The sequence below is a fragment of the Crinia signifera genome, chromosome 6 (genome assembly GCF_055691185.1).
Source record: "Crinia signifera chromosome 6, ASM5569118v1, whole genome shotgun sequence".
In the NCBI taxonomy this organism is placed as follows: domain Eukaryota; kingdom Metazoa; phylum Chordata; class Amphibia; order Anura; family Myobatrachidae; genus Crinia; species Crinia signifera.
The window spans coordinates 257,825,649-257,849,521 of record NC_139222.1 but is presented as its reverse complement, the minus strand read 5'-3'; the positions used below and the strand labels follow the sequence as shown (position 1 = coordinate 257,849,521).

The following is a 23,873-nucleotide window of genomic DNA, read 5'->3' as shown; positions in this document are numbered from 1 at the left end:
TGCCGTGTCACAGTGAGTATGCGGCGCAGGGAGGAAGCCTTCCACTGCGCCGCTCTCACACGCTATGCTGACATTTGATCCATCAGCGCTGGAGATGAGGGTCCGTGTAGTTGATCCCAGAAGAGCCTAGGATGCTGCAGTCTGCTGTAGCAGCCAGGGAAAAAAATCCTGTGTACAGCACTAGACATCTGCAGATGCTGTGGGCCTATTTTTGAGGTTTATTTGCAACTAATTGTATGCAGATTTTTAAATAAATAAGTTAAAAAGTACTTTTTTATTATTTAATTTAGCATATTTTAACACTTTTCATGCATATTTTAAGTATTTTTTATGCATATTTGCATGCATATTTCAAGCTTTTTATGTTGCATATAATCCTGTCTCTATTTATTACAGATTGATTGCAATAAATCACTTACCAGGTAATGTAGATCTAAGTGCTTGGCCTCCTGCAGCTCTGTGTGTTTAATGATATATTCCGCCTGGACCTCTTGCTGCCCCTCACATGGGAGAACTCTATCCAGAGAGTATAGTTTCAAGAAGTTCTTATTGCGAGAGTAGAAGGGTGCGAGAAACAAAGTCGCCCAACCGTAATCACCAGTATAGAAGTTGGATACATATCTTCGAGGCTCTGGGCTTGTACTTGCCTTTGGAATAAAGACACATTTGTAAATAGGTGAGATTGAAACAAAAGCTAAACATATTAATAAGTTGGTAAGTAATAAAATCAAATACAATCATATAACTAAAGACTACTATAAATCAGGTCATCTAAATACTTATTTTTTCTATACCTCTTATAAAACAAGGAAAAGTGGTTCTCAAACTGTGTTCTTTGGCACCATCGGGTGCCAAATTTAGCAGATGGACAAAACCATGCTGCACTGCAAATGGGGCAAATGTAACATGTGCAGAGAGTTAGATGTGGGCGGGGTGTGTTCAAATTGAAATCTAATTTGCAGTGTAAGCAGGGCTGGCGCAACCCGCTCAGCAAAGGATGCAGTGCAGGGAGGCGCTGGGTAGGAGAGGCGCTGTCCCTGCTCTACATCCTCTGCTGCTGTCCTGTTGTTCCCGGCTGCTGCTGTGCCTGTCACACCTACCTGACAGACAGTAGCAGCCCCTGTGATAGCAGGAAACATAACACTAAAGGGGCGGGGCTAATGTGCATAAGTGGGGGCGGAGCTACCTATGGGTAAATGGGGGTGGGGCTATTGGAGTGCAGGGTTACTGCCTAAGAGAGAAGAGGAGGAGATCCGGCCAGCCAGACTACTTTGGCAGACAGGTGGAAGGACAGTGATAAGTGAGTTAGTATGTGTATATGCATTATGTGCCTGATTCAGACCTGTTTGCTAGGCTGCATATGTTTGCAGCCTAGGGAACAAGTAAACACCTGTTTACCAGCTGGTACTACTGGGGGCATTATGTCAAAGTTCTGCTATTACTGTGGACGTTATACAGTATATCAAGAGCAATACTTCTGTGGGCATAATGTGTATACACAACGTTTCTGTTTCAGGCATTTTGTCTATACAGAGCCGGTAAGTACGGCGGGGTGGCGCCAAGCCAGAGAGCGTTTCCTCTCCACCGACTATACTCCGCTGCACCCCCAGCGCCTAAAAAAATATAATGAGCTGGGATAAGCAGCGGATGAGGAGACAGATGCTAGAGGTCCCCACGAACCCTCCCCACCAGCAATCCAGCAACACCTGCATTGTCTGGACCACTCCCACAAAATTCTTGGTCTCTGCACCCCAAATGGTCCGTCCAGTGGGGTGGGGCACTGGCTCTGAAAATACAAATGCCTGTAATCACAGTTTTAGAGCTCGCACATGCGCACATGTGAGAAAATCACCAGATATCGATTTATGCACATGAACTCTGAATCAGGCCCAATGTAATGTACAAAGCAACTTGACAAACTAATCTATTTTGAGTGTTGTACTGTGAAGTATAAGGTTTTTTTTTTTTGGTGCTGGAGGGGGTACTTTGGCGACCTGCACACATATATATCTTCTGTTCCTACCGTCAAAGTTACACTACTTTCCCAATTGGCAGTGTTCAGTGTAAAGGAGACCTGACCATTCTCATCTGTCAGCAAGGTCTGGTTTATTGTACCATCCCGACTCTGTAGATAGACTGTAACACCTCCTCTAGGGCTATCACCAGCATCCACCACTTTAATCTGAAATAACACAGTATGAGAAATGATGAGAACCACATGAGAGCACAGATAATGCATACTGTATACTGTATATATTCATTATAGACATAGTTGCCTCCCCACCTGCATTCTGCAGGAGACTCCATGATACCAGCAATCTCAGGGGCAAACGCAGGATTTGTAAGCGGTTGTGTCTGTGTGTGCGTGTGTCCATGTATATGGTGTTCAATACATCCATGACACCATCCCGACTACCGAAATAAATTAGGATGCCAGCATCATACTCCTGCCTGCTGGGGAAAGTATGCAGGTAGCTTGAGCATGCACCTGGGAAAGGGGGAGGGGTTTAGGCAGTAGTGGGGGGATTTAGGGGGACTATGGGGAGGGGGGTTAGGGTTAGGCACTTAGAAGGGGGCATAATGTTCGGCTGCGAGGGGTGAAAGGCCCCTTTCACATACTCCAACTCCTGCCGGGCGGCGTAACCCCCCAAGAAGCACACAGAAGTTTAGAATGGTGGGGAATCAGTGGTGACATCCGGCTGCAACCGGGCGGCAGGGCCGTGGCCGCCCGTGTGAATGGACACAATCATGTCCATTATTAACTTCTGTGTACCCATGGGTCGTGCAGCGTTTCGCCGCCCGGCAGGAGTTGGAGCGTGTGAAAGGGGCCTTAGGGTGAGGCTGTTGGAGAGGTGGGTTAGGCTGCTGGAAGGAAGGGTACGGGTTTGGAGGAGGTGGCAGTGTGAGGGTAAATATACCTACATGACCCCTGTTCAGATTACCTCCTTCGGGATGCCAGCCTTGGTATTCTGACCACTGGCCTGCTCACTGTTGGTCATCTGTATATACAGTATAATATATGTGTGTGTTTTATGTTGTTGCTGCATATACATGTATATATAGATGTGTCCACATACTTCTTGGTTTTATTGTGCCATGTATGGCACAATTTGGCACCCCTTGGACTCATTTTGAGAAACAGTTAATCCGTGTTTTGCATGTCATGACCAATTGAGAAAAATAGCCAATATGTATGTGGATATATATTAGAGATGAGCACCGGGGCCGAAGATTTGGATTTGGATTCTTCGCCGGGATTTGGATTTGGCTTTGTCAAACAGCGGTGGAAGTCTTTGGATTTGGATTTTATTGAAAAATGATCAAACACGCCCAAATTGTGTAATTTTTGCATTTTTTGTCCCTAAAGTAGTATTGACCTCGATAACATTAATTTCCAGCCCTTTGCAGACAATTTTGACAACTTTACAGCTCACAATGTTGTTTTCATTCAAATTAGGCCAAGGTCTGCAGCAAATTGGCTGGTTATTAACACACAGAACTTCTATTTGGGTGCAGTACACACAAAGAATGAATAAAGAAGAGAAAAATTGATTAGGATTTTTTTACTTTAATTGATTTAATTTGTTTTTAATGCGCAGCTTGTATAACGCTGTGTGGAGGCCGAACAATCACACACCCACCTTCTGACAGTAAACTATGGGTGCAGTACACATAAAGAATAAATAAAGAAGAGAAAAATTGATTAGGATTTTTTTACTTTAATTAATTTAATTTGTTTTTAATGCGCAGCTAACAGCTGCGTGAAGGCCGAACAAACGCACATTCTGACAGTATACTATGGGTACAGTACACACAAACAATGATTAAAGAAGAGAAAAATTTATTTTTTTAGCTTGTTGTATGCTGTGTGGACGCAGAACAATGACACACGGAACTTGTGGTGTATACTATTGGGGTGCAGTATACAGCAAAAAATAAAGAACAGCAAAATTTATTTTTTTACTGTATTTTTTTTTAATGGCTGGGCCTTGGATAACACTGCATGGACCGTGGCAGGCAGAACAATCACACACTGAACCTGTTCTGCTTCTGACAGTAGTATATGGTGTATTGGATTGCAGTGCAGCACACCACAATGACCACACACCACAATAAAAAAAAATGAACAGAAGCTGACTGACAGCCTGCCTGTGTAGTACTGTACCCCGCTACACTGACTGACAGCCTGCCTAACACACGACCAGCACAATTACAATATAATTAAGTATATTTAATTATATATATAAAATATTGCTATATTGCTATATATAAACCAGCACACAAACCCCTCTGCAGTCTGAACAGCACAAACCCCTCTGCACTGCACAAGAATAGTACTCACCTGTCCTTTGTATGGGATCCCTTTCTTGTAGGTACTATCAGCATCAACAAACGACACCTTGTTGATGACAGTTGATATAATTGTTTGACTGGTTGTTGATAACTCAATTCCTACAATAGGAGTAATGATATGTTAGAGTCAGCGCATAATTTGTATTAGGGTAGAACAATGATCATAATACTGAGTTCTAGGCATGCTATGATAAATGAGAACTTGCATTGTAGTGTATTATTTATTTAATACCAGTTATTTATGTTTTACAGAGACTATTTGGCCATTTACATCAAACTCTACCCCAGTGGAGCTTACAATCTATGTTCACTACCACATGTGCGCACACAGACACACACACACGTGCACACGTGCACACATTCAATTTAGGGTTGATTTTATTTGGAGCCAATTTAAACTACCAGTATATTTTTGGACTGTGTGAGGGAACGGGAGTACCTGGAGGAAACCCATGCAAGCATGGGAAGAATATACATACCCCACAGTTAGGGCCATGATGGAAACCAAACCCATGACCTCCGCGAGGCAGTAACGTACTTAAAGTGTGATGCTAGGCCTCCATAACTTGCTTAAGTAAATATGTACAGTATGCAATAATATCCTTCTACGTACTGGCAGGTATAGTACAGAGGAGTTCTATGACGAGAGGGTAAAGATGGGAATTCTATTGACGATGGAATGTTGCCCGTAGCAACCAATCAGATTCTACTTCTTCTATAATGAGCACTAGAACAGCGTTTTTAACCAGCGGCGTAACTATAATTTGGGCGCCCACCCGCCCATAATAAAGCACCCCCCCCCTCCACCACCCCGCCGCCCGTGCCCCCCCCACATCCCACGCATATTTACCTGTATTCGTTGCGCTGGTCCCGGCTCCCCTCCTGGCTACATTCTGATGCTAAACATGGACCATCACAAAATGGCTGCCCCCATACAGCAGACAGTTTCATAGAACAGTTTGCTATATGGGGGCGGACATTTTATGATAGCCCGTCGAAATAGCATCAGAATGAAGCCAGGGGAGCCGGGACCACTGCAGCGAACATAGGTAAAGCTGCGGTGGATGGGGCATTATAATAGCACCGCTTTTTACCTGGGCCTGGGTCTACTGGAGGGGCCCATCTCCACCCTCCTGCATTGCAGGGAGCCGGGCAGTGGGTGAGAGATGACAGGCGGCTGCCGCAGCACAGCCTCTCTCCCCAGCTCAGCATATGCTCCTTATTGCTGTGTGCTGAGCTGGGGAGAGAGACAGCTGCAGCGGCAGCCTGTCATCTCTCTATCTCTCGCTATATTTTTTTTATGGGGGCATGGCTGCACCCCCTCCTTGAGGCACTGCCCGTCCCACCTTTATTTTTACTGGGGCCCAGCCGAACTGTCGTCTCCCCTGCATACAGTACTACATTCATGGGCAAGTGTCACAGGACAGATTTCTTTTATTTCTTATAATGAACTTACATAGTTACATAGTTACATAGTAGGGGAGGCTGAATAAAGACTTGCATCCATCTAGTTCAAACTATGTTACCTGTTCCCTCTTCAAAAATGGAGGCTGTTCCCCTTATGGTTGTTTCAAGCCTGGAGTCATTCAATTTTAAAGTCTCAGATTTAACATCTAAGATGTGACATCCCGACCCATCCAGCTGAGAGGGAGAGATGAACAAATTCAGGATTAATTTATTAAACAACAAATGTCCAACTTTCAATATGCTGTAAGTTTTGTGTTTTTATTCCACTGCAAAATTCTGTACCATAAATATCTGTGACAATGGGCCTCATTCAGTATGGGTTATAGTTTTGTCAGAACAGGGCAAGGCTGCCCCCCATGCCGGGTCATTCTTTGCAGTTAAATCACATAGATGGGTAGCCCCCTGGCTGCAGAGTTAGCTACATAGCCAGTCCATGGGCTGTCATTTTTTATCGTCATATTAAGCCGCAGCGGCCCTCCCCACAAATGGTCCAGACACGCCTGCATTGTCCGGACCGTGCCACTGCAATGCTGCATCACCACCCCATGCCAGTCCTTAGATTGCCAAACATCGCTGAATAGTGATATTCAATAATTTGCTAGGAAACCGTAATTAGGACCAATGTTTACAGTTTTAGTCACACAGCATGATACGAATTCAGGGGTATTAGGACCTTATTCCGGTCCATTCGCAGTGCCGTGTGCATTCGCATGGGTCTGAAGTCTTTACTTTGTGCATGTGCATTTCTGCATGCACTTGCCTTTGGCAAATTTTTCGCACACTGGAGTGCTCGCTGCCTGATTGACAGCCAGGGGGCATTCCGTCAGGCCCACCCAGTGTTTTGTGGGTGTGCACACAAAAACGGTGCGAATACAGGTGTGCCCCTGCCTGCTGGGGGAGAGTGGATGATATCACATGACATCAGCGCTTGCCCCCAATTCACAGAAGACCGGGCAGATTAAAAGTAAATCCAGGCTTACTTTCATTCGATTGGATGTATTCTAATAGAGAATATGAAGGGCGCCTGGATATGAGTTGTCTTCCCAAAGCTGCTGCTGGGGAATAGGGGTAGTCACTCCCTATGAAAGGTACAGAAAAAAACAAACAAAGGCCAGTATTCAATGGCCGGGATCGTGGCTGGCAGTGAATCCTGTGTAGGATTCGCTGCACTTTCGCAGCAATTCTCCCTTCAGGGAGATTCGCCCGGCAGCCGCCCGGCCACCCTATTCAACACCTGAGGGGCTCTATGCCCCTGGTGGCGAATTTTAACCCCCCCCCCCGGCGAATACCGCAGGGAGCTGGGGGACAGCTGCAGGGAGGGAGATGGAAGCCTCCTTGCCTGCGCCAGACACTGTGGGGGTGAAGGAGGGTTGGCAGGGACACAGGAAGAACCCCTCTAGAGCTGGCAGGCAGGGGACTGGGATAGGAGCCGCTGCACTCACTGGTCTCGATCCATATGTAATGATCGGGACCAGAGTGCAGTGAATATATGAATATTAATGAGCGGCTCCCGGCCCCCTGCATGTGCAGCAAACACAGAAATAAAAATAGCTTGCCCCTTCACTGAAAAAAAAATCATATTTTTTGACACCCTAAAAAAAAATAAAAAAACCCTTTATTTTAAAAGATCACATTCCAGTTCACCTAAAAAAGATGACGAATGTAAAACGGAGAATCATGGCGAAAATCAATGGAGAAAGCCATTTTCCATCTGAGCATTGAATTTTGGCGAATTCGACTAAAAACCCCATTGAAAACCACCGGCGAATTGCACACTGTGAATCGACAGATATTCGCTGTTTATTTGCAGCGAATTGGCTCCATTGAATAGGGCGAATTGTTTTTTCTGACAGAAAATTCGCTGTTACCCCGGCGAATTGCCAAATTCACTGTAAAATACGACGAATCTGTGGCATTGAATAATGCCCAAAGAAGCAGCGCTGGAACTACAATAAATAAAACTCTGAGTTTAAATATTTACTTTATATAAAATATATTAATAATAACATCACATAAACATACATACTGTACATATATCAATATAAAAATGATAAAAGAAATATCTCTCTCGCAGGATGGATGGTATAGCCTAGGGTATCATAAGGCTCTATATGGATGTATCCTATTTCAACAGGTAAGTTCACATGCTATTGTTGCTGTTGTCACTTTTTTAGATGGTACAGGGGAACAAGACTCACAGGTCCCCTCTATTTACACGGTATGCCAATGCGGTGCTGCTGGAGGAGTCTGTAGAGTTGCTAAGCAGGAGTTTGTAAATGGAGCCCAGGTCCTCTCTGGTGGTATTGGGCTTCTAATGACCGCTGGAGGATATTGGGAGGCAGGGTCAAGGGTATAGATGTAGTTGTCCTCTCACAGGTGGCTTTTGAATATTGAAATTCACCTGGAGGTATCCAAATGGGTGATTTGTTGGGGGGCCAAAGTGGGTCCTGTATAGATTTGCCCAGGAAGGCAGTGAACTCAAACAGGTGACTGTGGTTTGTAGCTCCCCTGGAGAAATCTGCCTGGTGGGTGGTGATGGAAGTCCAATAGACAATTCCCCAAGATATCAAAGTCCAATTTAGTGGTCCCCAAAAATGGAAGTAGTATAAAGGAATGGAAGGCAATTTCCAATAGCTTCTTGGTCCAATCCTTTTTCCCCCCTAAAAAAGCCACAGCCAGTGGTGAAACGCGTCATCTGTTTGCCTACCACTCCAGGATTGGACCAGAAAGCTATTGGAAATTGCCTTCCATTCCTTTATACTACTGCCATTTTTATATTGATATATGTATATGTAATGTTATTATTAATATATTTTATATAAAGTAAATATTCAAACTCAGAGAGTTTTATTCATTGTAGCTCCAGCGCTGCTTCTTTGTATGTTTTTTTCTGTAACTTTCATTCGATGATCACTCACCATCAATTGATTTTTCCAAGCAGAGGTGTAAGTGTACACATCCACTCCTGTCGTAGTGCTGGGAATTGGGTGGCGAGGGGGGGGGGGTGTGGTGCATTTGATGGGGAGGCATTTACTTGCTTGGTAGGAAGCAAATATATGCAGCCTCAGAGGCAGAACTCTGGGAGGCAATGGAGTCATCTGCCGCCGGGCTCCTGCTCCCAAGGGGGCACCTCTCCTCCCCCAGGAAGTTTAAATCAGTTATTTAAAAGCCAACGATATTGCTTCTGTGGCTGAGTTCTGAAATATATATGTGTTCTCTATCTATCTATCTATCTATCTATCTATCTATCTGAACAGAAATTTATATTTTATATATAGGGTTGTATGTGTGTGGGGGGGCACCAAAATATATCTTGCCTCCGGGCAACTGGAATGAACTTACGCCACTGTGCAGCCTAGCGAGATGGTCTGAATCGGCCCAATGTGTGTACCAATTGTGGTAATGACAGAGTAGTGTAGACACTAGCGAGACGGTCTGAATCGGCCCAATGTGTGTACCAATTGTGGTAATGACAGAGTAGTGTACACACTAGCAGAATGTTTCTGATATAAAGGAAAATGTGCTTGATTGAGAGCGGTGGGAACCAATGGCATCACTAGGGTTGGTGTCCCCCAGTGTAGTAACTCATGTTTCTCTTCCTTCTGCTGCCGACCAATCCCTGCTTTGGACTCCTGGTCAGCTGAGTGCTTCTGTCCAATAAGTGACCAACTCTTGTTTGGTGGGCTATTTAAACTGCTCTTGTGATCAGTTGCTGTCAGCTCGTGGTTGCTGGGGATTCTCCTGAGTTCCAGATGTTTCAGATGATACTTCATCTGCTCAGGAGCATAAATAGAATTTTGTGGGCTCTATAGCAAAATCTTGATAGGGATCCCACCCTGCTATTGTCAATACAAAGCCCCTTAAACGGGCAGGAGGGTGAGGGGGAGTAACGGAGAGGCTATTGGGGATAGAAAGAGAGAGAGGAAGTGGATAAGGGGGAGAGAGACAGGGTTTCCTGGAAAAAGACAAGAGTAAAAGATTCAAGAGAGCGAGAGGGTGTCAGGGAAATAATGAGATAAGAAAGGTGGAGAAAAGTGGGAGGAGTAAAGCTCTAGGTCCAGTGCCCTGAGCTGTACAGACAAACTAAACAGCCAATGGAGGAGGCTAAAGGCTAAAAATGACAATAATGTAATAAAGAAAAATGGGTATTTGGAAGAAACCGCAATACTCTGTACAAGGCAGATTCTCACATAGGTAACTGCCTTTGATCTCACTTAAACTTTCATTGATCTTAATCAGCATATTGTAAATTAACTTTCTTATGATCTCACCTTTCCACTGAAATGAACACAAATTTCTTCTTGTTTTGTAAGATCAAGATTCCACCGAAAATAACCAGGTTTTCGACACACGGTAGCAGTGTAATTCCCTTGGACTGGCTTCCCATATGTGTACCTAAGAGAGATGTGATGAGTAAACAGTACAGTATATCACTCGTAAACTATCTGTTAGTGGAATCAGGGGCATATACAAGTAGCCCCAGGGTATACCCTGCAGCTAATTACCACAACGGCTCTATCTAAGTAGCTTGAGGCTGTAGTCAGCGCAGCAGCTAATTGAATATGCTCCTTACAGACGGAGATACAGTACATTGGCCGAAAAACTGGAAAATACAAAATAAAATCCTGGCATCACATGAATAATAAAGATATTATACTCAAACCCTATTCTACTAATAGCATGCTGATTACACAAACCATGGATTATATATAGAAGGTTATACTGTAGGAGCATCACAGATTGATTTATATTAACAAATATAGACAAAGATCCAAATAACGATGTCCTACATGATTAGGAGCAAGTGTTATTATAATGCAGGAATCTATGGGAATAGTCCTGCATTATTCTTCTCCGCACATTATCTACTTTTCTAGCAGTACTAGATGTACATTAGTATAGAAATTCAGGAATACGGTTGTGATAACCACAGGTGTAGGTTGGTTGTGTTCTCTTACCGGTGGTGCCGCTTGGATGGTGCTGCTTTTTCTATGTCATAGAGTAGTGGTTCCCAACCCTGGTCCTCAAGTACCCCCAACAGTGCATGTTTTGCAGGTCTCCACACAGAATAAGCTCCTTTTAAAATGTGGATCTTTTAAAATGTGTCTGAATAATGAGTGCACATGCTGGGTCACCTCGAAAACGTGCACTGCTGGGGGGTACTTGAGGACCAGGGTTGGGAACCACTGTTATAGAGGATTGGAGGCAGGACACTCAGTGTGGTTCAAAAAGGGTTAACACTTTATTTGCACCAACCTGGAAAACCTGTTGCTTCTAATATCAGTACATAATACTTAATGACAGTAAATAATTTACCACGTGCTCTGACTAACTACAACTCCAGGGAGTCGTTACATTCTACGGTTCTAACCAATAAAGCTACACGCTAATCCGTATAACTCGCTTCTGACTGTTGATACTATAAGACTGTCTAAACTTCAAATTCAATGGAACATAACCTGAGTATCACATTTGCATAAATCAAACAACACATATAATTACTAGTGCATAGATAAAGATAAACAGGACTGGTTATTGCATAGGTAACGATAAACCATTTGCTATCACTATTCTCTATTGTGATGCCCTGGGGGGGTCCTTGGCTGGATCATGTTTCAGGGTTAACTGCGCCCCAGGTGGTGACCCCATAGTGTTAGTGACCTGCTCGACAAGAGGTGACCTGGACGATTGGTGGACTGGGCAATATCACTGGCCAATGATATACCAACAACCTCTTATGATAGATTATATTGTAATGTAATGATCGCATAGTGCATCTGCACCCCCTCTGTCTCTGTGTATACCACTTTATTCTCAGCCAATGGCACCTTTCATTACTGAAAAGTGTGCAAGTTAGAGCCATTTTCCCTCATTAGGTCGACACAAGCATTAGGTCGACTTGAGGAAGGTCGACATGGGGTTTTCACTTGTTGCCAACATGTGCCGACAGGCGGAATTTCATGACCTACAGATGGGGCCGGTTTTATCTTTGCTGGCGAACCTCCACCAGCAACACGGCGGCTCCATCTGACTGAGACGCGCGTGCGTCCCCCACGTACGCGCGTCTCAGTATCCGGGCGGCGGGGCGGCGAGGCGGACCCAATACTGTCCGCCTCCCGCTCGAGGGGGCAGGGGGGGACCCGAGGGCACTGCGGGGGGTGTGGTCGCCCAGTCTGGGCACCGGGCGACCGAGGGCAGCACCGTCGGAAGGGGACGCGCGCGCATCTCGTGCACGCGCGTCCCCTTCCGGCATACAGATGGCGGGGATGCAGGTGATGGCGATGGCGACGCTATCGCCATCACCTGCAAAGATGAATCCTGATACATCTGTACCATCCACTAGAGCATGGAGGGAGAATAGAACAGAGGCACTGTGCCCGAAGCATGGTGAGCTCAGCAAGCCAATGCGAGGGAACGCAGTGCCCTGATACGGTGCCCATGTCGGCTGTGTCGACATTCGGGACAAAAAAACCTTGCAAAACCCATGTCAACCTTTTGACTGTCTACCTAATGCTTGTGTCGACCTAATGACTCTGTCAACCTAAAGCAATGTTGACCTTAAGTGGTTGACCGAATGCATGTCGACCAAATGATCCCAACACAGAAAATCAAATGAAGTTCAGGAAGTACAAACTACATTATGCACTAGAAAAATGTGCCAACAATCACCACACAACTGGTCAAATACGTAACTAGAGTTTATGTAAAAAAAAAAATGCTGAAAAATCAAAACAAAAAAACTTTATTGGCACTACACATATTAAACGTATGATGAAAATATGACATAGGGCGGTATTCAATGAGGCTGATTCGCCAGGTTTTTATGGCGATTTTGTGCTGTAAGGCGAATTTTTGACAAAAACGGTGAATCACCCTATTCAATGACCAGATGGCGAATACATTTCAAGGTTTTTTTCGCCATGAGTAGCAATCGCTATCTTTTTATGGTGAAGTGGAATGTGAACTTTTAAAATAAAGTGTTTTGTTTTTTACATTTGGTGTCAAAAAATCAGGAATTTTATTCTGAGGAGGGGCATGCTATTTTTATTCATGTGCTGTAAGCACATGAATATATATTTAATTTTAAAACAAATATATATATATTTTTTTACACTGACCAGCCAGCAGGGGGCACCGGAGCCGAGCCGCTCATTAGATATTCATATATTCACTTCACCCGATCATTACATATGCATGATCGGGTGTAGTGAATATACCCAGTCCCCTGCTGGCACCCCCGGGGGGGCAGCCTGTGCTGCCTGTCTCCCGGGGAGCCCACCTCCCCCCCACATACGCTCTGGGGCAGGCAGGGAGACTTCCATCTCCCTGCCTGCCACCGTCCTCAGGCTCCCTGCGGCGTTCGCCGCAGGAGCTCATATTCGCCGGTCAGGGGCAGCGAGCCCCTGACTCATTGAATACCGGAGCCGGCGAGGCTTCGGAACACGGCGACCAGTGGCGAATGTGCAGCGAATCCTAAACAGGATTCGCTGCACGTCGCCGGTATTCACATTGAATACCGCCCATAATTGTCTTACATTCCATCTGCAATGTTGTTACATAAATTGACTTAAATGACCCACTCACCTTCCACATAACTGAACCGAGACATGGTCACTGTTGAACATAACATACTTAGGGAACTGAAGGGTGGCCTCAAATTTTGGAAGCACTGTAGAGATAAATTGGAAAGAAGTCAAAGGTGACTCAGGAACCCATTCTACATATTGCAGCATAGGAAGGTTCCTTACCATATTCCTCCACACTGAATGTATGGACTATGTTATCTACCCGAATAGAATAATCCCCCAGCTGGGGCTCGGAGGAGAGAGGAAGGGAGAGATCTGCAATCCCCTGACGGAGACTCACATTCAGCCACTGACCAATCCGGTTCTTGCTTGGATCCTATAAGAAAGCCATAATACATTCATCTCATCTTAGACACAGTATACATTTCCTCATAATATTGTGTAACCCATTCCTTGTTCTGTGAGGGAGGCCATGTTTCTTAGCATCTTACATCATTTTGTGAATGCCCAAATGGATAATACCTAACAGTGTATTGAGCACAAAGTACTGTACTACAATCATTTCAGTGTAACAGAAAGGGGCCAAAAACCACTATCCCTCCAAGTGTCCCACTGGGTAATAACCTGGCTCTGTGAGCACTGTATAATTAGGAGATTACATTGGAAGCAAAGCTTCCTTTATGTAGGGCTGGACCAGCCCACTGGCGGTCCACATGGGAAATCCCCAGAGGTCCTCAATAACTGGGGCCTCCTCTAATATGGGTCAGGTATTACATTGTGCACTTGAATTATACATCACATGTATAACACAACATATTGCACAGGACTATGGTGTATTCCCTGTAGTACATTGCTGTTATTAGTCTGGTACATTGTAATACTCGTACTGTCAGTACTTACTATTTGTATTTATAAAGTGGTCCAAATCATGCCCTCTATAATGGTAAAACAAGCCATATAATGGTTGGCCACACCCCATCTGGAGACCAGACACACCCCTAAACATGGCTTCCTACCACTGCATTCCCTTAGTGAGCCTGCCTTCCCCACAGTCTGACACTGCATTTAAGGAACAGCCTCTGGGACAATTGTCACTACACTGAGTTCCTTTCCTCATATATACAGCATATTACATTGCAGATTTCATGAAATTTTGGTACTTGTTTCCGAGCACGGCGCCACCGATGTCATTTGTATGGCATCGGGTCGGTGCGACCGATTCGACCTAAATTTGTATTGTACAGCCACCCTGATGGCTGATTACAATGTTAAATGCCCCCCCCCCCCCCAGACCCGATTTTTAATTGTATACCCACCCTGATGGGTAATTACTATGTCAAATGCCCCCCCATTGTTAATGCCATGCCACGATCAATGCCAACCCGAAGCGTGGCGAGCGCAGTGATCCCGCGAGGGTCGGCGGTACGCGTCCTCCGACCTTCTCATACCCCCACTATCCACGTCGGCATGGAGTTGATGTTATATAGTGTGCCGAGCGCAGTGAGCCACCGAGCCCGAAGCATGGCGAGCGCAGCGAGCCCCTCAAGGGGACCCGCATTACTTCACACATATTAAACGTCTGCTCGCCACGCTTCGGGCTCGGTGGCTCGCTGCGCTCGTCACACTATATTAAATATAGTGGGGGTATGAAAAGGTCGGAGGATGCGTACCGCCGCTCCTCCCGGGCTCGCTGTGCTCACCACGCTTCGGGTTTACATTGATCGTGGCGTTGCGTTACCAATGGGGGGGGCATTTAATAATAATATAACAACATAATAATTAACGATCAGTGTGGATATACAATTAAAAATCGGGTCTGGGGGGCATTTAACATTGGGTCCAATGTAAAATCGGGTCTGAGGGACCATTTAACATTGGGTCCAATGTAAAAATCGGGTAGGTCGCGTCACAATGCATCGCATGCCATTGTAATGGCATGCGATGCGACCGATTTTAAAATTGTACAGGAACGTCTTTTAAGCCCGAAAATTGGGACAATTGGGTCTGATCGGTTCCCATCGCATACCTTAAGTTATGGTATGCGATGGGACCTGACGGGCGCCGTGCTAGGAAACAAGTACCGAAATTTGTTCTTTCTATTTTTAATTAGTAATTAGTAATAAAGTTTTTACCTGCAGCTCAACAACTGGAAACTGAAAAAGAAAAAAAAAATCCATTTATAAATAAACCCATATAATTAAATTACAGTACTGCAAATGTGCTTTGTGTGACTGGCAATGTTAGCCTGTAGTATATATACGTTTACTCCATGGTCATTGTCAGTATTTGGGACCATCACACTGTCCCTCCCACAGGCAGCAGTGTCCCACGGGGGTGGAGTGACGGCAGTTGGGAGTCCCCATGGTAAGCAGAGCAGTGGTGAATAAATGCTCTGTTTACTATGGGAGACATAGGGGATAGGGGCATGCCAGCAGAGTGCTGACCATGCCCCCATAGTAACAAAAATAGAACGTCTCGCGTGAGCATCATTCCTGTGAAGTCCCACCCCTTTTAATAAGCCCATGCCCATTTTAAGCACCAAATATGTTGGGACATATGGTGCTATTTCATTCTTCTTTTACTCAAATGCTAAAATATTATTATTTGTGATGTGTCAAATGTTATCAACACAATCAACACATATATATATATACACTTATTCCAAATTTCCTTGTCATGGCTGAAAAATGCAGGGGGTCGCGGAGCTTTGATCCAATGCGGTGTACTGCAATGCAACACAGATCACTAGTGCAGCAGGATGAATAAATCTTCTGCCATCTAAACTCTGTATCTAACGCTCCCCAATATTTGGGTACAGAGATATTATTATCAGCAGCACACAATATTAAGTTAGCAGTAATTCATATTTAGCGATCAGACATTCTGAAGGACATTATGTCAACACGTGTTTCACTCTTCAAAACAACTTTGTGTTTCTGCATAAGTGATGATAAATAATGTAAAATACATTCATAAGTTGTTAGATGTTTAAGAACAAAAAAGGAATATTATATGGGAACATTATCCTATATAATAAAAAGCTGCTCCTCATCTGCGTACTTTTATTCCTGCTGTTTGACCATGTATATTCATGTATACAGTATGTTATATTGATTCCTAAGCTTTGCATCTTCTTTATCTTTTCAGTACATGTGTGTGTATTTTTACATATGTGAATTTTCAATATAATGACATGAATCTTTTTTTTTTTTTTTTCCACGCTTACTGTACCTGTCTATGCTCTGGCTGCAGATCCTCATTGAGAGAAAGAATTCTGAATTTCACTGAAAAAGTATACACACAGAGTAAATGTATCATTCTGAAACTATGAAGGTTCGTAAAGGTTAGAAAGTAAGTACCAATATTTATTCTATCAACCAGTGCATGTAAAGATGGACTTTAATGTTGTATTTTAAATTACCCTCCATCAGCTAAAATGAAGATGATTTAAATGAACTTGTTCATATCCATAATGTAGAATTACTTTTGTTACGAAGTTTAGCCAACATTCGTTTCATGCAAAATCAATTCCCATATTACTGTATATAGGGTCTGCCATATTCGTGTTATGCATCTGTTTAATAATATCAAATGTGTATATAAAAAGATAGTTTCCCAATGTATTCCCACACAAAACATTGAAAACAAAAGCATGAGGACATAACTGGGATAGTGCATTTAGGAGAGTGATGGTGGGTACACACAGTGAGATTCCATTTCTGTTCCACTAAAGGTGCGTACACACATTTTCGATTTCCACTATTTTCTATTCGATTTTCCATTCGATGTGCACTCGATTTGCTTTCAGATCAACACTGGCTTCAGGCAGGAGATGGACATCGAATCGAATGTTGCAGCGAACACATTAGATTTGCATTATCTACATTAGATTTGCACTATATAGTCATGGCTGCCAAGACTATTTTTCTATTCAATTTAAACTACACAGGAGTGCACATTGGGATTGAATCTGGATCTAATGTAAAAAAAACAATCAATTTGCTTTTCGATTTTGCTTCTATAAGCAAAATTGAATAGAAAAATAGTGCCTATCTCACCGTGTGTATGCTCTATAAGATTTGATTGCTATGCAATCTTTGCTAACTCATGTGCTATTTACATACAATTCATACTATCTACGTTCAATCTTCACTATACAGTCATTGCTGCACTGTCTATTTGGCTTTTCGATGTCAGCTGAACGGAAGCGCCCATCAGCATTGAATCAGGATAGAAAGCTTAAAAACATGTTCTATCTCCATTCAATGTCTATGCAAACCCAATTTCATTTTCACTATATAGTCAAAATCGAATGTCAATTTGTACCGTGTGTACACAGCATTACTGTAAGTTGCCGTTACTAAATTAAGAGATCTACACTTCTCATTTGACTTTCATTCTATTTTTATTTAAAAAAACAAAACATTAAAAAAGTTTGAATTAGTAAACTGTTGTTCCCTTCTCCAATTGCAGACCCACCTGTTTGTCCTGGTTTGTACACAGGTTTGTCTGTCTGGACCAGTGTACTGGTTCTTTCCTTCTTCACAAGAACTTTAGTACTTTTGGAAATGACCTCTTTTGCATTTTCAATGGAGACTGTCAGTGTTCCGACCTGGTCCGCACTTTTAGATGGATGAGGAACCTATAACAATGAATCAAGTGGGTTTGTTATGAATTTGCCAGAACCTGAACTGTCTGAAACATACAGTACCATGACTATAAAATGTATCTAATAACTTTGGGAGTTTCCTTGTTTTTTTTTTTGTATTTTATATCATATATAAAATATTCTGTAATGTCAAATATAAATAACTGAAAAAACAGGCAGTAATTCATTTATACTTCGCTTATTAAGTAGTACCTGAATAAATCCTGCTTTGCTCAATTGTTTTTAACAGACAATTGTTTTTAACAGTTCAGTGGATTCAATTAACCTTCCGGTTTCCGGCAATCTCAATCCGATATGATATATCGATATATGTCCTCCTGTCCGCCGCTGCTGTACCCTCTGGCCATCTCCCGCCGCTGCCCATACCTGGCTCGCCGCACTCACTTGTCCCGCCGCCGAGTGCAGCTTACCCGGCCCTGTCCAGCCTCCCTCCGCCTGCTGCCGCTGTGCTCACCTGGTCCCCGCATCAATCAGCGGCCAAATCCGAAGTCAGATTTGGTCGCTGCATTGAGTGATGGATGCCGGATCCATTCCGGCAAAAGAATGTCGGAATGGATCCGGCATCAATTGAATATACCCTATTGTGTGCAATGTAACAATTTGCACTGTCGCCCATGATTGTAAGAAGATACAAACCTAAGGCCTCAGGAACTCGTTCACATATGAACGCACTTGCCTACGCAGCTGCAATGCAGGGCCGGTGCAAGGCACCGGAGCACCCCAGGCGAGTCAGGGTGGGGGCGCCCCGGTGCCAGGGGGAGGGAGGGGGGGGTAGTACCTGTGTAAAAAAATTGCTGCCCCGGCATCTCTGCAGTGCTGGGGCGCTGCCGCGCACATAGCTTTTCACATTGCTATTCACTACAGGGACCCCGCCGGCCACAGCCAGCTGTATACACATGACGGCGCCGCAGGTACCCCTACGGCACGGACACCCCTGACCGCCCCAGCACTGCAGGGATGCCAGGGCAGCAATTTTTTTACACAGTTCGCTGGGGGTGAGGGGCGAACTGCCGCCCTCCAGGTGCCGGCGCCCTAGGCAAATGCCTAGAGCTGCCTAGTGGTGGTGCCGGCCCTGCTGCAATGTAATTACTAATCATCACAAGTGAAGCTGTTACACAGGAAAAATGTAGATGCCAAGTATGCCTGACACGGCTATGTCCGTGCTGTCTGAAATCAACTGCGGGAATTAAGATGGGGTTGTTCACTGGGATTTATATAGAGCCCAGATCTTGCAAGAATCCAAAAGCGAGTTGCATACAAACATGAGCTAGGTCCTCAGATCGCTACAATCCTGTTGGCAGAGTGAAGACGTGCCATGCTAGAGTCAGAAGTTGTTACCCATGGTGCTGAAGCCCCTACTCATCAATTTGGCAGTAATCATAAATTAAGAGGGCAATCCAGCAAAATGGTGCAGCCATATATCCTGCACCATATGTTGCAAAAATGATAAGTACTCATCTGTATGTAGCAAATTTTTTTTATATTTTATAGAGTTAAAAAGGAATCAGTCAGCCTCAGTGCAGGGCTGGAGGACAAGATGGTCCATTCACTTCTTTATTCAGAATTTACCTTGAGTGGAACACAACTGAATACGGAGTCCTGCTGGAAGTTCCTGTCTATGAGCGTTGTGTTCTGATCACCAAGGGTTAGGGACAGCTGCACCCTGCTCTCTCCCTGAGCTCCCTCCAGGTGTATACAGACATGTTCCGGATGTTGGGAGCGAAACTCAGAGGGGAAGATGACAGCGTAATGCCTGAGGATGATACATACGGAGAGTAGGTTACACAAATGGTATGTGGCGGTATAACAGATTAGGAACTAAATGATTATTATGCTAAAAATTAGCAAGAACAATAGCAACCTGAAAGCCTGGAATAATCAAAATAAAAAATACTGCCTGTAAAGTCTCAAAACGTATAATTATTTTTTTAGTTATTCTCCCAATGTCTCAGGTGAGTTCTGTAAGATATTTTATATCATGTGGTGATCTTGAAGTTATGATGTCAAACAGGGGTGGATTAACAGAGAAGGTGGCCCATTTGGAGACTCTGTATGGGATCCCATCTCTCTATGGTGCCGTAGACCCCAAGGACTGTGCTAAAGTCTACTGTGCAAGCACATGTCACCAGCTGGCTGTTGCTGGGATCTGTGCTGCTGGGTGAGGGTGCTGTGCTGGGAGAGAGGTGCTGAATTAGACACTTTTTATACAAGGTCCCCCGGCCAAATCCTTATCACCCTGGTCAGCCCTGGCTGGTGTCCCAATAAAGGGGTTTCATCCCCCCCAGGTTTCTCCTGTCCAGGGCTGAAGCCCGGGGCTATCCTCGCAACCCCTGGGCAGTAGATGCTGGGTTGATAGTTTGTGTAAAAAAAATAAAATAAAGAAAATAACACTGGGTTCTGCTGGTGAACTACCTTGTGGGGGAGAGAGTAAGGATGAAGGGGGCAGGATGTTGGGGCAGCGGCTCCTGCATGACCTTAGGAGGCGGGGTTTCAATGCTGGAAGGCCTGCCCCGCCAAGGGCCCTGGTACCTCTACAATGCAGTTGACGGGTAGTGGACATAATTGCCTACCCTCCCGGAATGGCCAGGAGGGTCCCGCAAATAGGGTTCCCCTCCCGGCCCCCCGGGAAGGTGGAAAAGTCTCCTGCATTTATGTTATTTTAGCCCCTCCCACCATCCATGATGCGGCAGCCAGCGGAGCTTGGTGATGTTGGCCTTGACCCGCCCCCAGAATGTACCCTCTTCCCACCCCCCTTTCACTCCTCTCCGGGCTTCTCCTGGAGAGGATTTTTAAAAAGTCGGTAAGTATGGTACTGAGCCAAACGCATGTCGATTATTGGTACTGCTCATGCACATACTCCAAGCTTCTATGGACTGTATTGGTTGCAACCCATAGAAGCTAGGTAGATCTGCAAGATAAGGCAAGGAGTGGCTTCCTACAGGAAAGCAGCTTTCTGCCTATCTCAGCCTGGACTGGGACTGCCTTTATAGCCAGTGGCTTCCAATAGGAAGTCACTGCCAGTCCCTGTGAAGCCAGGACAGTCCCATGGAGTGCGCTCTGGCCTCACTAAGGCTGAACAAAGTGGTGGATTTTACTTGGGGGCCAGTCCTGCAGCTCAAAGGAAAAATCCCCCACTGGTTGGGGGACATTCTGGCACTGATGTTCTGCACAGCAGCAGTGACAGTATGTGGTTACCAGTCAGTGTTGGGAGAGGTAGAGGGCAGCTCAGCGGCTGCTGAAAGTCTTGGCTTCCTCCCAGCATGATTTGAAAAAAAGAAAAAAAAATCACACTTCTACCAAATATGTGGCCACCCCTCATTTCATCAAAAAGTTAGGAGATATGCCAAATGGGACTGTTTGGCACGACTACAGTAATGGTGTATGAGGACATATCTGTATATTGTCACTGAAGACTCCTTCTAGAATGTTGGTTTGGTTTTATTAAATTCCAGTATACAATTATAGCTTTATAAAATATAATGGGGCTCAACAGTGAAGGGAAGCGGTCATCTAGTATAATATATATTCAATGATGTTTAGAATGTGAGTTTATTGGCATTGGGGTTACAGTAGCCTTCTGATAAGTGTGTGACAATTCTACATAGTTCAGCCAGGGACACTCCTTTAATAGAGAATGGCAGGAAGTAACGTGTGACAGTGATAGGTGTAGATTTGGGGGAAAGGAGGAGGTGTGTGGATTAGCTCACAGACAATGTCTAGGTAGACAGTCAATAGGTCGACAACAAAATGTTAACGTGCGCTAGTTAGAATGACATAAGGTCAACTTGCATTAGATTTGCCTGATTTAAAAATCTGGGAAAACTCTCAAAATCTCTCACCTTCTGATCTCTCACCCTATTACATATGGCCCGTAAACTGATTTCTCTGATTATCAGAATAGCATTTTTTTTTTTGTAATAGTAGACAGTATTTGAATACTACAGCATGACAATTCTTGCATTCTTCCATTTCCTTTTTTCTTTAACTTAAACTATACAGCATCATTAAGGCAAGGAGTGGCTTCCTACAGGAAAGCAGCTTTCTGCCTATCTCAGCTTTCTGTCTATCTCAGCCCAATCTCAATCCAATTATGACTACTTAGGCATATGGAAGTTTTAATCAAGCCAGTAAATATCATTTTGTGGAAAAATAAATAAATGGCCTCAAATTGCCCCAAAAATTTGCTTTTATTCTAGATTATGCACCCCACATTTAATGAAAGCATTTATTTCAGGCACATCGCATACAGTAGTGTAGACATTTTGCAACCCCTGGGGCAAAAATGTATAGCGTGTGAAAATCAAAAAGTGAGAGGTTTTGGGAGAATTTGACCAAAGATTAAAGCAGCAATCATTTACATGCCAAAATCAACCTGTTTTTTTGGGTGTAAAGGATTGCCTCTTTTAAAAAAATAGGAACACTCTCCCAAAATCTCTCACTTAATGATGCTCACACCCTATTGGGCCCCTGGTGCAATTACTACAAATAGACATTTTTAATAGGATTGGTGAATTCCGGGATTTTCATGAAACAACTCACAACTTGCACCTAACTGGATTGAGCACCTTTACTAATACAGTCTAATTATTATTATTCGTTATGTAAAAGCAGCAAATATAACTTATAATAATTATAGTTTCTACAATAAAATATAATAGTTTCATAATAAAGATCTTTTTCAGCTAAATATATGCATACTGTATTTGAGCATCCAACCAGATGTACAGTACATGTATTATTATTATTATTATTTTTATAAGGCGCCACAAGTGTATCGCAGCGCCGTACAATGGGGATACAATGGAACAGTACACGGAGACAAAACTTAACATTACAGTAAATAAATAACAAAAATAGAGTACATGTAGTAGAGCGCCACAATGCAATATACACTACAGCTTAGATGTAAGTATTGAGGACATGATCAACGTAGTACTAGGGGCTGGTAGACAAAGATGGTCGCTGAGTGTTTGAGTTTTGGGAGAGCTGTGAAATGTGAAGAGAAGAGCTTTAACAACAAAAAGGGAAGAGGGCCCTGCTCTGAGGAGCTTACAATCTAGTGGTCTAATATCTATATAAATATTACTCACAGTTTTGCTTCCAGCATCCAAGAGATCTGCAGTAGGATGAGACCTACAAACAAGGTGTAGGACCCCATGTCTCAGGACTACAGGACAGATTGTGATTGTGAGCTGTTGTATAAATACTGCATGTTATATTATCACCTCACACCCACTCACTGTATTGTGTATCAGTACACAATATGGACATTGAACACAGCAGAACAAATATTTGAGCAATGTTTGGTTATCTCTCAGTGTTGGGATGTGCAGTGGATTTCCACATCGCTAAACAAAGTATTTGTTGTTAAGGTTAAACTTTGGAGGACTTTAGGCAGGAGGAGCCTTGTTTTCAGGCAAAGCACCGTAAAGTTAGCTAGTATTTTAGTTTATGCTGAACCGTAAAATATTTCAAGCTTAAAATGAAAATCCTTTTACACCTTTCAATCATAGGTGAATGTAAGGGCTGTCCCGACCTTTAAGCAATTTAAAGCAATGATAGCCGGGCAGGGAGAGCTGTGCGATACCTGGCTGTATACTCAAAGAGTCCGCTGCTATTTTCAACTCGGTTCTTATGTAATATCTGGGCTGCCGTTTTTCTTATGAGACCGCGTCCGCTCGCCACGCTTCGGGCACGGTGGCTCGCTGAGCTCGCCACACTATATAAAATCAACTCCATGTGTAGTTGGATAGTAGGGGTATCAAAAAATGGGGTGCATTTAACATGGGAGCCCAGATAATACATAAGTACCTTCAACTCTCCCACTGGACTGCGAGCCAATAGCAGCTTGCAGTCCA

At 44.0% G+C, this 23,873-nt stretch overlaps 1 protein-coding gene across 1 annotated transcript in view; it reads right to left on the bottom strand.

Annotated features, from left to right (window-relative positions):
- The window catches only part of LOC146009247 (alpha-2-macroglobulin-like), an 89,748-nt gene extending 66,488 nt beyond the window's left edge, over window positions 1-23,260 (bottom strand). Inside the window, exons 1-12 of the mRNA XM_083149414.1 lie at window positions 23,106-23,260; window positions 19,585-19,768; window positions 17,826-17,988; window positions 16,578-16,630; window positions 15,479-15,499; window positions 13,569-13,722; window positions 13,405-13,489; window positions 10,092-10,215; window positions 5,880-5,994; window positions 4,343-4,452; window positions 2,024-2,182; window positions 420-647 (exon numbers count right to left, since the gene is read on the bottom strand). Of these exons, the coding sequence (XP_083005540.1) occupies window positions 420-647; window positions 2,024-2,182; window positions 4,343-4,452; window positions 5,880-5,994; window positions 10,092-10,215; window positions 13,405-13,489; window positions 13,569-13,722; window positions 15,479-15,499; window positions 16,578-16,630; window positions 17,826-17,988; window positions 19,585-19,768; window positions 23,106-23,173 (1,464 nt within the window). The 5' untranslated portion in view covers window positions 23,174-23,260. The remainder of the gene's footprint in view (window positions 1-419; window positions 648-2,023; window positions 2,183-4,342; window positions 4,453-5,879; window positions 5,995-10,091; window positions 10,216-13,404; window positions 13,490-13,568; window positions 13,723-15,478; window positions 15,500-16,577; window positions 16,631-17,825; window positions 17,989-19,584; window positions 19,769-23,105) is intronic.
- Between the last annotated feature and the right edge of the window lie 613 nt (window positions 23,261-23,873).